The sequence below is a fragment of the Rhinopithecus bieti genome, unplaced genomic scaffold (assembly GCF_001698545.2).
Source record: "Rhinopithecus bieti isolate Rb0 unplaced genomic scaffold, ASM169854v2 scaffold_905, whole genome shotgun sequence".
Taxonomy (NCBI): Eukaryota; Metazoa; Chordata; class Mammalia; order Primates; family Cercopithecidae; genus Rhinopithecus; species Rhinopithecus bieti.
In genome coordinates, this window is record NW_016803348.1 from 890401 (window position 1) to 908603 (window position 18203).

At 36.7% G+C, this 18203-nt stretch overlaps 1 protein-coding gene across 1 annotated transcript in view; it reads right to left on the reverse strand.

Annotated features, from left to right (window-relative positions):
- Positions 1–18203, reverse strand: part of SLC4A4 (solute carrier family 4 member 4) — a 350025-nt gene that overhangs the window by 225008 nt on the left and 106814 nt on the right. Inside the window, exons 4-5 of the mRNA XM_017879095.1 lie at positions 14578–14713; positions 3751–3911 (exon numbers count right to left, since the gene is read on the reverse strand). Coding sequence (XP_017734584.1) covers positions 3751–3911; positions 14578–14713 — 297 coding nt within the window. The remainder of the gene's footprint in view (positions 1–3750; positions 3912–14577; positions 14714–18203) is intronic.

Here is an 18203-nt window from a genome sequence, read left to right on the forward strand (position 1 = left end):
CAGGTGGACTGCAAAGGAAGATGAAAAGCAGCTATAGTTTGTTTGATATAATCATGCTTGCTATTATTTCTTTTTCTTCTCATTTGTTGATATAACATTGGGGTGTGGGGTAAGATGCATATTGAGAATTAGCTGTGCATAATTCTCAACTCAGAAGTATTGGCATGAGTTGGGACAAAACAACTCCACCTCACCCACTGCTATACAAGGATTTTTTAAATAACCAAATAATGACTATAACTTTAAGTTACTCTGCCATCATCTGTCATTTAGATGAAATAAGGGCTCCGTTTCCTCCATGTTTTACCCTCTGTAGGGTTTTGATTATTTCAAAGGATTAGGATTTTTTTAGCTAGTGACACTCTTTCAAACACGCTCTTCTCCCCATTTCTGGAAATCTGGCCCTTTTCCTCCTCTTTGTTTTACTTGTGATGTGTTATTTGCCCCTGAACTGTTTTTCTGTATTATCAGCTCCAGGATGACAGCACTGGCTTTCTGCCTGCTTGCCCCAGGGACTGCAGAGAAAACATATTAGTCAGTGATGATACCTCAAAGTGACCTAGTAGTGTCAAATTTTAACATGTAATGACAATTTTTAAAGTAAATGCATGGAGGTTAGAGAAAAGTTCACAGCTGATAATAAAAGTAATGAAAATTGAAGGAAAACCACAAAATGCTTGGTTAACCTATCCTACATGTAGTAAATACCAAAACCTTCTCTCTTTGGCCACTGGCTAAAGACGTTCCAGTATAATGTGGTACTCTCTCTTCTACAACATGAAAAGGGTCAGTTAGTTGCTGAAGACCAGAAGCTCAAGATGGCTCTTCCTGGTGATGAAGATCCCAAAGACAGTTTTACAGAAACATCCAAGTGTGTAATTCAACTTTTAACTTTCATCACGCTTGCTGATCAGTTCCAAGCACAGCAGAGATGCTGTTCAACTGTTTCCAGCTCTGTCTACCACAACGTTTGGAATTTTCTCTCCTATTCATGAAGGCACTGAGTGTTTCTCCATCTGACTCACTTCTCTACACTCTGCTAGGTGACATGCAGAAATATCTGGATAAACTATTTATAATGGAATAGACATGTAAGTAGACAGCAAATACATCTGATGATCTTATTTAATGCTCATAACAACCCTGAAAGGTCCACCTTCATCTTCTTTTTATAGATGAGGGAATGAAGACTCCGAAAGAGTTCAATAACTGGCCTTGCCCATGGTCATACAGGCTAATAGGGCTAGACTTTAATTAAAATCCCCCAGCATTAAATCCAGCATTCCATCTTCAACATCACTCTGTATCTCATGGGAATTAATATATGATATCCTCCCATAGAGTAGGTATATTTTAGTAGAGAACAAACCCTGAGCACAGTGGCATGAATCCCTAAGTGGGAAAACTTTAGGCAGTAATGATCATCTATGGTAAAAAAAAATAAAATAAAATAAAATAAAAAATTGGTTTTTTTTCAATAAGGGAATCTTTCTGGTGATCCTTATTCTCCTCCTAGACTGCCTATACACTGCCAAGTCATGATTTTCTTCTCCGGTTTGCCCTACATGTATGCACATTGGACTTATTTTCAACTTGTGTAATTTTTGACATCTTTGCTCCAGGTTAGTTCTTAAAGTCTGAGAATGCAGAAATTAGAATTTTCACTCAAAAACTGGATTGATTTTTGTCAATCATTATGCTTTTCTGGATAACAATCTCTCTTGCAGCTTTTAATAAATGAAAAAAGGCAATGGAACAGATGGCCCAGAAGATCATTCTTTCTGTTTTCTTCTGTCTTTGTAGATGGGTTCCACTCCCCCTGGGTACCATAATCCAAGATCTCTTCTCATATATCAGATTTCCATTTTCAGCTTCACCTGCCTTGTTAAGTATGAAAATGCTATACAAAACTCTGTTTCCTCCATTATTTTCTAACTAGATATGCAGATTTGTACCTATGTTGACATGTACCTTGTCTCATTTACAAAGTGGTAGATTTGCAAACCCTAATTTCAAGGCCTAGAACAGTGTTCGGCACATTGCAGAAGCTCATGTACCACTGCTGAATAAATGTATAAAATAATCATTTCTGTCCGTCCAGAATCTTCACATAAGTCCTCTCCCTTCTCCACCTGTATTTTAGTAGAGGCGGGGTGGAGATTTCACCATGTTGGCCAGGCTGGTCTCAAACTCCTGACCTCAAATAATCCACCCACCTCGGCCTCCCAAAGTGCTGGGATTACAGGCATGAGCCACCATGTCCAGTCGTACTTTTCTTTTTTAGTTATTTTTCATTTAATAGGCACAGATTTACATTCACTTTCACTTATTGGCATAAGATTAATGTTATAAATGGAGTCTCTTTATTCACCCATCCTTGGTTATATTGGACTGGAAGTCCAGACACTAGATTTCTAGAAGTCTTTGATCTTAGACTTGCACTCCAAGCTTCTCTGGATCTCAGTTTCATCATCTGTAAAACAGGACTTAAATCATCTGTAAGAAGAGAAATAGTCTAGTTCCTGGGTTAGAGCTGACTGTAGGCAAAAGTCAAGCCCCTTTAGCTGCATGTGGAGAAAGGCTGGGTGGGACATGGATCCAGCAGGACATTACAGGTAAGTGACTGAGTTAGGTCACATTGGTGCCAAGTATTATTTGTATCACCACCATCAAAGTCACTGAACCTCATGGTACAGGGCAGCATCGGCTTCCTTTGTAGTTAGTACTTTGTGTATTGAATGCTAACTCATCATGCTGAACACCTTGAGCACACACCACTGCATTCCAAACTGGAGCCATTGTTTTCAAATTCTATCAGTGGCTTGGCCTAAACTGCCGTATTACCCTTCAGATCTAGGTGTGCCAAAGATCACATTTTTCTTAAAAAGAAGTGCAGGGGCTCCACTTCTTATTCCTAGGAAATTCCATAACCAGGTGAGCACTGGACCTGTAGCGATGACTGCACTTTTCCAAGGGGTCTGCAGTGTGCCTGCCCTGGTATTGTGGGCAAGAAGATGTGGATCAAAGACCTGCAGAAGGTGACCACTGTAACTTTCTTGTCTAATATTAGAGTTACTGCAACGTTTCTTTGCATAGCTATAGACAAAAGGCTTACCTATGACATCCATTTCTTTATATTATAGATAATATGAATGCCGCAGCATTTGTGTTGGAAGAAAAGATTAGCTGTCAAGTGAGGCATATGTCTGGTTGATGTATATACACTTGGTTCTTTTTCAGAGAGCTTGTTAGTCAGATTTGCAAAGAAGCCCCACACTTTTCATGCATCTGAAGTACGTAAGGTACAAGTGGCAGGCACCTATAATCCCAGCTACTCGGGAGGCTGAGGCAGGAGAATTGCTTGAACCCAGGAGGAGGAGGTTGCAGTGAGCTGATATTGCGCCACCGCACTCCAGCCTGGGTGACACAGTGAGACACTGTCTCAAAAAAAAAAAAAAAAAATTGAAAAGCATAGGGAAAGGATTGAGAAGCAAAGCTAGAAGGAAATATTTCGAAATGCCAACAATGACCAGGGGAAGATGTCATGGAAGATAGTTTACTATTTTCTTAATATTTGTACATTTTTCAGATTTTCTTGCAATAAATCATACTAATGTTATAATACAAAAAGAGAGAATAAATGTTATAAAACATTTAACTCTGCTTACACTACTAGTCATCTGCCTGGATGGAGACTTGTGGATAGGTAAAGCCGAAAAAAATAATACAAACTTCAAACAGCATACTTACCCACCAACTGTGGGAGAGAAGAAGCCTCCCGATCAAGCATGATGGATCCTTTCTCCATACATGTCCTCAGCTCAAATAAACTATGAAGGGATAATGTAGCCACATGGGGCTTGCTCCATCTTTCCCCACCCTGTTCCACTTTTTCTTCAAACTTGATCCACCTAGGAAGATGAGATTAGGGAAGAGCAATTAAAAGTGTTCTAACTTCCTCTAGAAATAGCAGTCTTAACCCCTCCATCTTCACCCCTTCCAGCACTTCCAAAATGTCTCCTTTCGTGGAGTATTAATAGCTTATTATATCATTAATTACATAATCTTCATAAATACACCCAAAGAGAAGCACTAGACTGCTCCTTCCCCTGAAGTTAGAGAGGAAAAAAGCAAAGCAAGAGAAGCCAAAGCATCCTTGGCTTTTTATCTGCCTATATGTAACCATGAGATCCTTAAGACCAATTATTTAACTAAATTTTTTAATAAGGTAGAAAAATATGCATTTCAAAATTCTCCATGTGGGTACAGCCTACAGTGCATTAAAACAGCCACCACTGTGAGGATTCTGTTGTGACTTCACGAGGCAAGTTTAAATAAGGTGAAATATCAGTGATGAACCAATATTTATCTCAGACATAAGAAACATGATGTGTGAAGTGGCAAGATGAATGTAAAATTTTGTTTTATTGATGCTTAAGGAAGACCGACACGTTTTGTTGTGTCTTCCTTTAATACACATATCTCAGTTGATGCATATTCCCCTCTTATTGTGATTTTAAAAGCTTTACCCTTCAAGTCTGGTTCCATGTGTGTTTAAATATACATAAGCTCGGTGAACAACAGATTATTCTGATAATACGAGATTGCCTATTAACCTTAGCAATGGAACAACCCTCTTTTCTAGCTTCTGCTTTCTAAGACTCCTAGACATTTTGATAATTTAGCAATATATAGCAATAAAAAATCTTAATGGAAATGAGAGCAAAACACATTTGACAGACTTTATATCCCACATATTACCCAAACAGACACTTCCTACACTGTTAAAGGAAAATGGGAAAGCATCATCATTTTGCTATTCATCATACTAACAAAAGGCTTCTTTCACTTTCAACTTTTGAGAGATATTGAAAGAGATAAAGATGGAATAAAATTGTTTTCTACATTCTTCACCCAAAGGTTTAATGATTGAAAAATGTTTTCCTAGAAAAAGCTAAACACTCACCTAACTCACTAAAGATGAGAACAAAGGGCAGAGATCAGAGGAAGCTCTACATAGGGTATTATTTATAGATCTCGTACCACCCCCAGAGGAGGGGGAAAAAAACACATTAGTAGAACCAGGAGTGAAAACAGATCAAGTGATCAGCCCACAATGTCAAAGAAAATTTAGAATTTTAATCAAGCCCAGCACCCATATGTTTAAGAAGTATTTTAGCTGTATCTAAAGACTTTCTCCCGTCATGCTCCTCTCAGGAAGGCTCTCACAGCCAGGCAACTCCCATGTCAGTGGTAACCTTGTATCAACCTTACCCACAATTCTAAGACCCTCCTTCTTCTCCCTGTATCCTTCCCAAAATGCAGGAAGGGAGATTTTACTGTTTACCTCATGAGTTAAAAGGTCAACAATACCACCAAAGAAGCTCTGAAACTTCAGGACTGGACTTGGTTTATTTCTACAAAAGTAGCTGTGACACATTCCAAAACAGAATGAAAGACTTCTAATATTCATGTGTTCGTGTGTGTGTGTGTGTGTGTGTGTGATTAAATTAGTACTCACTTTGGTTCAAGTTACAGTCAAGAAATAGAAGGAACTGGGAGAAAAAAATGACAATTTTATATCACACTCAAATAATTCTATGTGTTTAACAAAAACTGTAAAAGGTAATAAGGTGATTAGAGTTATCTTGAGACTAATCCATTTTTGATGGAGAATGTTACATTGGTTAACTTCAGGTATATCATCTTTTCATGCTTGCTCATAGAATCTCTAAGCATGTTTGCTGGTAATTGGCATATGAATCATATTTTTATATGATACTATAATTTATTGCTCAAGATAAGACTCTAGAAAAAGGAAGATACCATCATACATGAAAGCAAGTCAGAGTTATCTAGAATTATGTCATCTATAAAGAGTGTAATGACTTCTTGACTATTCTTGAATTCCTAAGAGTATGCTTATTTTCTGAGGGATACAATATTTGGTCATAGAATTTAAGTCCAAGATGAATGACATGGAGCAGCTAGAAGCCCTGTAAAGGGGAGTGTTTTACAAGGCCTTTACTTCCCTCTTATCTTTCCTAAATGAGCCCCCACTTCTATCAGCTGCCAACAGCCTGTACTGCCAAATCTATTCCTTAAAAAAAACTAAGCCTCACTTATATATAGTAGTTCTTTTCTGCCATCATCCTCTCTATGGTCTGAATGTCTATGTCCCCACAAAATTCATATATTGAAATCCTATCCCCCAAGGGAATGGTGTAAGGAGATGGGCCCTTTGGGAGGTGATTAGATGGGTTAATGTCTTCATAAAAGAGTCCCCAGACAGCTATCTAGCCGTTTCCACCATGTAAAGACACAATGATACAGTGCCATGTGTGAGAAGGCAGGCTCTCACCAGACATTGGATCTGACAGTGTCTTGATACTGGACCTCCCAGCCTCCAGAACTATAAGAACTAAATTTTTGTTGTCTGTAAGCTACCCAGTCTATGGTATTTTGTTATAGCAGCCTGAATAGGCTAAGACAATCTTCAATTGTCCAAATAATATAAGTTTAATAAGATTTTATTTAAAAGAAAAGAAACAAAACCATTGCTGTTCTTTGTGGTCCATCTTTTATTTATTCCTCTCCATAGTTTATATTGTAGGCAACTTGGTTAGACTTAAATATGACTTTGAATACATTTAAAAAGTGCATTTGGAAAACATAAATCCAAAATAGGGTAGATTTATGAAATAGTATTACTCACCCTTCTGGATTACACCAGCTCTTTAGGTCAAGATTTAACCATAAAGGAATGGAAATATAAATTCTCAAAACTAGCCAGTTCCTTAAAATCTATATTTATAAGGGATAAATATTATCTCATAGCTCAGTTGAGCATCTATTTTACTTTAAGTTCAGTAAATATTGAACATTGTGATGATGTCATATTACAGCACAGCTTACAACATAAGGAGAACTCTGGAAAAATGCCTATTAAATTCCTTTAAAATGTATTGCTCTAATTGTTTAAGGAACTGATTATACTTCCAACAAATCCTTTTGGACATAAGATACTAGCTTTCCGCATTGAAATAAGATTCATTTTCAGGCAGTTTCATTCCAGAAAGGCAGCACATAGCTTTGGGTGCTAGCCTCCCTCGGCATATCAGAAGGAGACATAATTTGGATTTAGAAAAAAAAAAAAAAAAAAAAAAACTGAAAACTACTCAATTCAAATGCAGAGGCCCATTCAAGAAAAGGGTAAGGCAAAAGTACGCAAAGGTTCGACGCCTATCCAGAGTGCTGATGTATATCTAGCAAAGGGTGGGCGGGTGTAGAAACGATGGTAATCTATGTTTAAAAATAAATAAATAAACAACGACTTTTACTGTAGAGTATACTAAAAGCCACTATCTCCCCTTCATAATAACTAAGAATAACTACATATTTGCAGTAAGTTTCCCACTTTCTTTTGTTTCAGTACTTGACAAGTTACAGAAAATTTGTTTCAGAAGCAGCCTTTTAAATACTTGCAATTACAAAATGGTTTTAACCTTAGAGGAGGGGTTTATTAGGTGAAGTTTATTTATTCCAAGGTCTTAGAAGAATAATGATAAAATACTTTGCAGTTTAAGACATTTTCAGTGACTGCCAAACAAACGGCATTTCACTCGTTTGTTGAAGAAAAAAAAGACCCACTGGGAATCACTGAATTTTGTAACTTTCCAATCATCTGATTAAACATAATTAAGAAAAAAACAAGACCTCTAACTTAATAACATATCAGTTGTACAGCGGAAAACAGACATGACCTTTACACTAAATAAATTCCAACTACATACAACTATTGAAATGATGATAAATTTCTTGCTAACTAACAAGTGCCTTATCACCCATAAAAGAAGCCAACGCTAGTGTACATCTGGGAAAATGAGGTTTTAAGGAGAATTCTTAAAATTCTAGATCAACTATTAAAGTTATTGTATACAACTACATAGACATAACTATATATGATTACATAGATGATTAAATTCCTTTAGTCTTTTCTTACAGAAAATGAACTTGGTCTGAAATAGAATTTCCCAAAGTAATTCAGTAGAGAAAAGACAGAGAAGTCAGTGTAGACTGGGAGACAGTAGTCTTTGCCCAGACCCAGAGTATAAGTGCACATGTTGGTGCTTAATGGCCATGCCCTTAAATCAGGTACTTCAGAGGTGGCTCAGGTAAATCTGCCAAGTAGAAACACAAGTGGATGTACATTTGCAGTGTCCAGTTGGAAATAAAACATCAATACCCCTTTCCTTTATTGGCTTGTGTTTATTGAAACTTGTGATGGCTTTCCTTTATACCCAAGTTTGGCAGCACAGTTTTCATTACACTGGGGGAGTTATCTTTAACAAACATTCTTATAACAGTGGTTAAGTCCAGCACTGTCCATCTGAAAATTCACTGAAGATAAACTGACAGCTAATAATCATTTTTGCAGAGATATCCCTACTCAAATGAATAAAGAATTTGGGCAAGGGGGAAAAAAGCTCCCTTTCTCCTGATTTTGGGCCATGATCAAACTTGGATCATGAATTATTCTTTTACCAGTTTTCTTTTTTGAACCCATTAGCTGACACCTAGTCACCTAGACATTCTTAATGGAGAATGAAGAAGCACAGGCTTCTTCACCAATTCCAAACAATTTTTCAGGTCTGGTAAGTCTACCCTTTTTACTGTATTCAACTTGTGCTCTATTTTGGAAGAACCACTGAAAATTCAAAGTTCTAACTTTTAGGAAAGGCAAGAACAGATGAAGGATGTAAAAGGGATGGTGATGCAGTTGAGTGTTACTTTAAACTTCATATAAATACTTAAACTTGTTCATAGGATAACTACTGTGCTTTCCATGACTTAAAAGGGGACATCTCCCCCTGTAATTGAAACAATTCTCATTTTTTTCAGCCACAGGGCCAACCTGAAATTCCTGAAGTGGTACTACAGTCATAATAACGCTGATGCTCAATGTTGGATATTCCTACAAGAATACCCTACACTGAACTTCAGATCTACTCTTCCTACAGATTTCCTCATCTCAATAATGTGTAGGAAATCATTAGCCATCTCAAAAATATGTAAGAAATCATTAGCCAACTGAAAAGTATAGAGTCTTAAAAGAGAAAGAAGGATGATATTGAGTTCTGTGCGGTGTAGATTTATAATAGAACCTACATGGAGCTGTAGAAGTCCAGAGAGTTAGCTCTCTATGGAATAAAATAGGCTATCAATTGTGGCTTTCACAGAAAATCAAAATATTATCAATTTATAAGTTGGCCAGAAAAAGATTCATGTCACATCTTCATATATAAAATGAATTACTTCTAAGCATTAAACTTTTATTAGTCTGGTAGCTTTGAGTGCTTTTAATGGGAGAAAAAAACTATCATATCTGGAAGCTAGACATCACAAATGGAAGTCAAAATTATTGCAAAACATTCTGAAAGCAGGGTATGTCCCAGGTAGTAAAGGTTACTGAAAAGCTGAATATTTCCAGAAGCATATTCACTCCAAGCCTCTCCAAAGAATTTAGGTGGAGTAGCAAACTAAGAATAAAGGTTCTATTTCTCTATTCACTGATTCTATTAACCAGTCTTTATTGAGAATGACCTGTGTGCCAGATAGTTTCGGGCACTAGGAATATAGTGGCAAAACAACTGAAAAATTCTGCCCTCACAGAGCTTTAATTCTATTGGGAAGAGACAATAACAAGATACACAATATGCTAAATGATGACAGGTGCTAAGGACAAAAGTAATGAAAGATGAGGGATAGGAAGTATTGAGGGAAGGTTTCAATTATAGATAGGACAACCACTAAGCAGGTAATATTTGAATGAAGACCTGAAGGAGATGAGGAAATGAGCCATGCAAATAACTGTGGGGGTTCAGGGAAGAGAGAACATTTCAGACAGAGGGAACAACAAGTACAAAGTTCCTGACAAATTAGCATGACTGGCCAACGAGGCTCAAGCAGAGTGAAGCCGAGGAAATGAAAAGGAAGACAAGGTCAAAGAGATCATGGCAGATAGTTCATAAAGGAAGTAAGAGCAGGTGCAAAGAGATCAACTAATTAGGAGGCATCTGCAGCAATCTCAGTGAGAAATGATGGGATGAACTAGAGTTGTAGCAGTACTGAATGTGAGATGTAGTGAGATCTCTGAATATGTGAATATCTTTAAGGGTAAAATAGAATTTGCCAATTGGTCAGATATTGGGTGTAGAGAAAGATAGAAATCAAGGAAGACTCCAAAGTTTCTGGCTCAAGAACTAAAATAATGGAATTGTCTATTGACATGACATGTCAGTTTTGAGACTCCTATTAGCCTTCTGATTATTTGATTCCAATTAAATAAGGAATTATATCTGTGCTTTTATAAATGCATATATTATCAATATATTAATAAAATAGTTTGAAACTTTAAACATAGGTCCTCTTCTAAGCTTTATCAATGGCATACTGGGTACCTTGGGTCATTCATTCCATAGCTGTTTATCAGTCAGAAAGAGAAGAATTATACAGAACCCTAATTTGGTCAATTAGTATTTCTAAGAAAGTATTATATTCAGAACAGCTTTATCAAAGGCAATCAGTTCTCAACCAATCACACATTAAACAAATGTTCACTAAGAGCCTATTATGAATCAGACACTGCCATGAATTAGAAATATGATAGTGAACAGACAGACATGGTAGTCTCTGTCTGCAGATAAATTAATGTAATGAGGGAGGCCATATGAAAACAATAATATCACATACATAATGAATTAATCAACAGCAATTGTGGCAAGTCCTATAAAGAGAAGTTATACAGCATGGACTTGACACACGGTACGCTCCCAACACTCTTCCTCTCCAGCAGTAGGGTGTCTTAGGGATGGACTACATCAGCAAAATGGCACATGTGCTCCCAAAGAAGTAACATCTTTAAGGATGGTAAAGTATTCAAAACCATCTTAATCTTTAAAAATCTTAAGTGAAAATTCTATGCTTCTATCATTCAATGTTGAATTACGTATACAGTGAACTATAATCTCTCTACCTTTCTGGGACCAGGGATTATGTAAAATAAAGTATGACCTGCATTTGACTGAAATGAAAAACAGAAAGCTATACCTGAATTATACTCTATGATAACAACTCACAAAGAACTTCAAGATGAAAATAAGAAAGTCAAAGTAGCCCTTAGAGTCACAGCTGAGTATAGCGGTATACACACAGGAATGAAATTTTAGAGCTATGAAATATGTATAATGTTAGGGAGGATGCAACCCAACACGACCTTCATCTGATAAAAAAGAAATTCAAGCTCAGAAAGACTACATGACTTGCTCAAAGTTAAACAGCTGAAGAGCAGCAAAGCCAAGACTAGACCAAAATCTCCCAACACTTCAGGCTGCACCCAGACAATTCTCACACTGTATTTTTCTATCAGAAAGAAGGAAAAGAAAGAATGAAATAGATTCACTAGTAAAAAGTTTTCACTTTGGAAGCCTTCTTTTGGAGGATGTTTTAGGAACTAAAATTGTACTTTACAGAGGATTTTTTCTACACACGTTATTGGTTCTGAGAGAGCGGAACAAGAAACAGTTGCTGTATCCTGGGAAGAAGCCCCGAAAGAGCAAAGAATGAAGAGCTTCAAGAGAAAATATTAGAGATGAGGAGTGGAAATGTGTTATGAAAGCTTCTTTAATTAGAAGAAGAAAATATTAAGTAACTATCAAACAGAAGAGTTAAACAATCACACCCACTGTAGATATCTATTAGAAAGAGAATTACTGAGTAAACTGAAAATATTTAAAAATTAGGTCTCTTTCCTTAATACTACTGTTGGGGCCAGGAGTAAAACAGAATTACTTTTTTTCTGAGCATCATTTAAGTTATGAAAGATAAGAAATTCTCCATCAGTTCTAAACGTTTTTAAAGTAGATCTTTCTGCAAGGCTAAGCTACCTAGAAACTCTTGGTGAGGAATAAAACTTCTCCCCCATTATCGAATAAATTGATTTATGAAGCTTCTTCAGTATTAAAAATCCCAAAGGGCTAAAGGCATTCAACATTATTTAAGATTGTGGAAATAGGCTGGGCGCGGTGGCTCACGCCTGTAATCCCAGCACTTTGGGAGGCCGAGGCGGGTGGATCACAAGGTCAGGAGATCGAGACCATCCTGGCTAAGACGGTGAAACCCCGTCTCTGCTAAAATACAAAAAATTAGCCGGGCGCGTTGGCAGGCGCCTGTAGTCCCAGCTACTCGGGAGGCTGAGACAGGAGAATGGCGTGAACCCGGGAGGCGGAGCTTGCAGTGAGCCGAGATCACGCCACTGCACTCCAGCCTGGGTGATGAGCAAGACTCCATCTCAAAAAAAAAAAAAAAAATTGTGGAAATAAAAATAAATCCATAAGCTATAAAGCATAAGCCTAAGTAACTAAACTACAAAAAGTCCAATGAACTTCATAAAGACTTGATTACAAGTGGTATGATGTAAGAAATTTTAAAATATGCCTCAGAAAATAAAAATTCTTCATCCATAAAGGGAAAGGCTATTGGCTTATTGCTCCTTTACGGCTCATCTGCTCTAATTGATTAAAGTGATTTTAAGAAATATTTTCTTTCTGACTCTAGAATTTCTTTCTAACTCTATCTAGAAAAAAATAGCGGCCATAAATCCTTTTTCCATCTGTAACCACAGAAGAAGACTTTCATCTTTCTTTGTTTTGTTTTTCTTAAACTCAAAGCTGGGATAATGATTTGGTTTTCCTTATTTTCATATTGTAAGATATTATATTAAACTTACTTCAAACTTTTTAATAAGATACAGAGATCTATGTAAGATCCTCATTTGCTTACTGCTATATTCATGGTACCTAAAACAGTGCCTGACATAAACTATTCATTCAAATAACACTGGTTGAGTTGAATTGATTTGAATTAAATTATAGACTATAAAAGGTTTATCTTAACATCATCTTGTTTGTGAAAGTGAAATACATTGGAATCAGCACATAATGATGACAATGAGAGACCAACAACTGCATTATAATCAAAGTCTTTGTATTACATAATTGCCTTATGTCACAGAAGAAGACTCGCCTGGAGAATATCTCTGAATCTGTATGTAAAAGAAAAGCTCTGTTATGAAATTAATGAAACCCTAGGTATTTGTGTAATGCTTAACAATTTACAAAGCATTTTCATACATATACATACATACATGTATGTATATAAATACATGACATTATAAATACACTATAGACTATATTTACATATAATCTATGTTTTATATACCATACATATATAATATGTAATAGGCATTATTATCCACTCTTTATTGATAATAAGATCAAAGCTCTAAGAAACCAAGTGTCTTGTCACTAAGATGCAAGAGTCAAAGTAAATTCGGGCCTCTAAACTCCAAACTCAGATGAACCTTCTACTTTCAGCTGGATGGTTAAAAGATTGCAGGTTTATACTTGAAATACAGTAGTCCCCTTATTCACAGGGGATACATTCCAAGACCCCCAGTGAATGCCTGAAGGCATGGATAGTACTAAACCCTATGTATACTATGTTTTTTTCCTATATATAAAACCAAATAAAGTTTAATTTATAAATTAGGCACAGTAAGGGACTAACAACAATAATTAATAATAAAACAATGAATATAACAATATACTATAATAATAGTTATATAAGTATGGCGACTCTCTCAAAATATTTTACTGTACTGTACAGTGAGTAATTGAAACCATGAAAAGCTAAACTGTGGATAACCTTGGGGGGACTACCATAAGAGCAACTTTCCTCATTGTTTTAATAATCTCTTTTTTATTTCATTTTATTTTTTTGAGGTAGAGTTTCAATCTGTCACCCAGACTGAAGTGCAGTAACGTGATCAGAGATCACTGCAGCCTCGACCTCACAGGCTCAAGTGAGCCTCCTACCTCAGCCTCCTGGGTAGCTGGGATCACAGGCATGCACCACCACACCCGGCTGATTTTTTTGTTGTTGTTGTTTGTTTGTTTGTAGAGATGGGGTTCCATTATGTTGCCCAGGCTGGTCTTGAGCCCTGAGGCTCAGGCAGTCCACCTGCCTCAGCCTCCTAAAATTCTGTGATTACAGGCACAAGCCACTGTACCTAGCCAAAACCTCTCTCTTAACAGGGAATAAGTAATAAGTCACACAAAATCTCACAAGAGATCTTGGCATGTGGACACTTGGAAACATATCTCTTGGCTGTCATTTTTGAGTACCTGAGTTTATTATCTCTCTAAAATATTTTACTATTAAATAGTATATAAATTGACCTGTATTTCTAATTCCTTATAAAAGCCAAAATTATAGCAACATGGATCAATGAAACAATGCCCTAGTAGTGAAACAAGAGTAGTGAAATAAGAGGTGCCCTGCATTCATGTCAACAAAAAAGAAAAGAAGAAATAGAATTATTTATTCCTTATCCCAGCCAACATCATGCCCATTGGCCATTCAAAGTGCTAAGGCTAAAGAACGGCACTCCAGGATCAAGCATCTTGCCCTGCCCTTGTTTCCCTGGGTCAGTACTGCATACAGTCAGCCATGCCTCACCTGGCTGTTTCCTTCCACTCCATCTCCTGCCCATCCACGGCCAGCAGCTCATCCAGTTCCGTGAAGAGCTGAGGGGGAGCTGGGCTGTCATCCTCCTCTCCCAAGATGAATCGGATGCGTTCTGCAGCAGGAGAGACTGCAGAAGTGAAAATACTGTGGTTAAACATTGGCTGGACAACCCTGAGGAAAGTGGAGCTCCGGGCTCTTCCTCTCTCCCCAAGGTTACTGGGCTTCCCTTCCACATTTTCAGTGGACATCTTTCTTGCTGAGCCTCCCAAATCCCCAATCTAAGGCCAAAAAGAAATCAAAGCCCTTCTCTATTCTTTTGGTTCTGAACTGTATCTCCACCACTCTCCAGAAGGACAGCACTCCAACTCCGTGTGATGTGTCACAAAGAACTTTTAGCCCTCAGATGAGCTGAGGTCTAACCACTCACTTCCCCGCCTTCTCCACTTATGACTCATCCAAAATTATTAGACAAAAGCCAGCTTGAACCAATCACTTTTTCATACAGCTGTGGGAGGGGCAACAAAGCACCCCAATCCCACCCACCCTCCCTCTGTCCAATGCCTAAAGCTCATGTCCTCGCAGGCTTCTCCCTACCAATAACTGGCTAACAGCAAAGTTGATGAAGGAATATTTAACAAGATGGGCCCTCTTCTTTACAGAATGGTAGTACCCAAAATGTTTAGTCACACTTCAATGCACTTGAAAACAAGCCCAAGTAAAATATTGTACATTTGAGGGGAGAAAAAAAAAGACATTTTCCAACACACTCAAGCACATAATTGAATGCCCTACTAGCTCCTTTTGACCCTATCTCCTGAAAATCACGTAATGAAAAATTAACTAGAATTTCCCCAGGTCATGGGTTACTCCCTTTCCAAAAAAAAAAAAAGAAGACAACGACGAAGAAGAAGAAAAGAAAGAGACAGACAGAAAGAAAAGCAGTTGGAAATTGATGGTCATGTTACAAATTTAAGTCCCACAAATACTCCTCAAAATCCCTGGATAAAACCAACAATGTTATATACATGTGAATGCAGTTCAAGCACACACAAATATATTTATTATGGTTAGACAGACACACACACATGCGTGCATATATAAATCTGTAGAAATATATGTACACAAACAACCCAATAAAACCAGAAAATCCCTACCATCTGAAAACTATTATAATACAGGACAGAATAAAATTCCATAGATCAAAATTTATTTAGTACAAATAAACCCATGAAAATATTCAACCTAATTAAAATCAAAACTAATCATTAAAATAAAATGTGTTTCATCTATTAAAATTTCAAAAAATGGCGGGGGGCAGACGCCTCTAATCCCAGAACTTTGGGAGGCCGAGGTGGGTGGATCACCTGAGGTCAGGCGTTTGAGACCAGCCTGGCCAACATGGTGAAACCCCATTTCTACTAAAAAAATACAAAAAACTAGCTGGGTGTGGTGGCGTGTGCCTGTAATCCCAGCTACTCAAGAGGTTGAGCCATGAAAATCACTTGAACCTGGGAGACAGAGGTCGCAGTGAGTCGAGATCATGCCACTGCACTCCAGCCTGTGTGTCAGAGCAAGACCCTGCCTATAAATAAATAAATAAATTTAATTAAATGTCAAAAATGAAAAAAATGATAATCCCAACGTGGGCAAGAGTTTGGGAGTCATGCACCCAGCACTTCTTGATTTATGTTACTGGTAGGAGCCTAAATGGAAACATCTCTCTAAAGGGAGATGCTTGAAGGACATGAAAATTTCTGGAAGGACATGAAAATTTTTAAATAGTGTATATATCCTGTGAGCCAACAATTCTTCCACTAGAAATACATGCATTCTAAATAAATAAGAGTTATCTCAAAGGTTTAGTGACAGAAGTCATCATTCTAGCATTGTTTATAACTGAGAAAACAGAAAAATCCTAAACGTCCAAAAAGGAAGATTGGTTAAATAAAGTATGGTACAACTATACAATAAAATACCATGCAATCATAAAACATGTAGTCAAAATAGCTGGCCTTTTTTGACATGTATATTATATAAACTTAAATTAAAAATAAAAATAATAGACATTAAATGATCAATAACAATAAATATGTATTTCTATAAAATAAAGCTAGGAATTGAGGCAGCCCTCATTGTGCTCAGTCTGATATGTGTGCATTTCAGTTACTACAATTTAGGTTAAATAACATAGTCCCTAACAATACAGTTCAAATTTCCGTTAACATGGTATATTAATAGTAATTTCATAAAGTACAAACTTTGCTGCTAGCTCTTCAGTCCATAAATCATTTCATAACTAACATATGTGCATAATGATCACTGACCAAGCATGGGGTGCTTCTTTAAAATATGTCAGTGATTGATCACTGCATGTTTGTTATTCAGTTCACACACAGACAGCAAAGTGTGTAGATGTGATGTCTTCTTGTCTCCCAAAGACAAATGCATGTAATATGGATAATCAAAGAGGGAACTGGCCAATAAGAATGAAGGCAACGTACAGAAACAAAAATTAATACTATTGGAAGTAAAATTTGTATCAAACGTAAATTGAGAAGACATAGCTAACCATGGAATGTAAATGATGCCGCCATTCACCATTGAGAGACTCTGTATATGCAGTCAGAGGAACTTAGTGAAGGTGAACTAATCAACATAAACAAGGAAAGTGATTGTGATGAAAAGGATGATGATGTCCTAGAGAAAGTGATACTGGCTAAAAACTTCACATTCAGGAATTTTAGGAGACATTTCTTGACATGGAAAGCACACAGGATAAAATGTAAGCTGATCCACATTTAGAGAGCATGGCAGTTTGTCTAGGCATTGAAAAAAAATACATGCTCCGTATCATAAGTTGTACAACAGGAAGAAGGCAAGCACTATTCAAATACTCCTGATAAGACTGTACAATGAAATGACTTTAATATCAATGTTTCTAATGTTTTAAATTGCTGTGTACTGAACAAATATTAGTTTTACCTTTTTTCATTTCCCTATACCTTTATAGCTAACAATAAGAGAGATTTTAGTGATTTAAAAATTTTTAAAGGTCAAAGAGCAATAGTAACTGTTTTCATTGATTATTAGGATTGCTTTACATAATTTCAGTTTTCAAAGTCATTTTTTTTACAGTCATGCACTACGGTACAAAGCAAGGACTTCTGTATATACAGGCATATTTAAATACACAGGTACATTTTCAGTGTTATATGGTTTATTTCTAGGGCTTCTACATTTTCTTATGTTCACTTTTCTATAAATTCCAAAGTGTTTACAATTCACTCATGTATTCCATTCAGCAAATATTTACTGAGCACTGTCTACGCTCTTAATTGACTTAACAGACTTTATCTTCAGCCTCTGACAAAAAGAGCTCTGATCTTACAGAGTTTACATGTATGTACGGAAAATAAATATTAACTAAGTAATTCATTCTTTAAATAAATAAGTAAATTAGCACATAAACCAATACCAGAAAAAATATCTCCTAAATATAAGTGTATGCAGAACATTAAAATAAGGTACAAATACATACTGAGTACAAGTACATACTGATACAGGGTACAACGAATATGTTTTATTTTGTGATTAGAAAAGATGGCTTTGAAATTTCT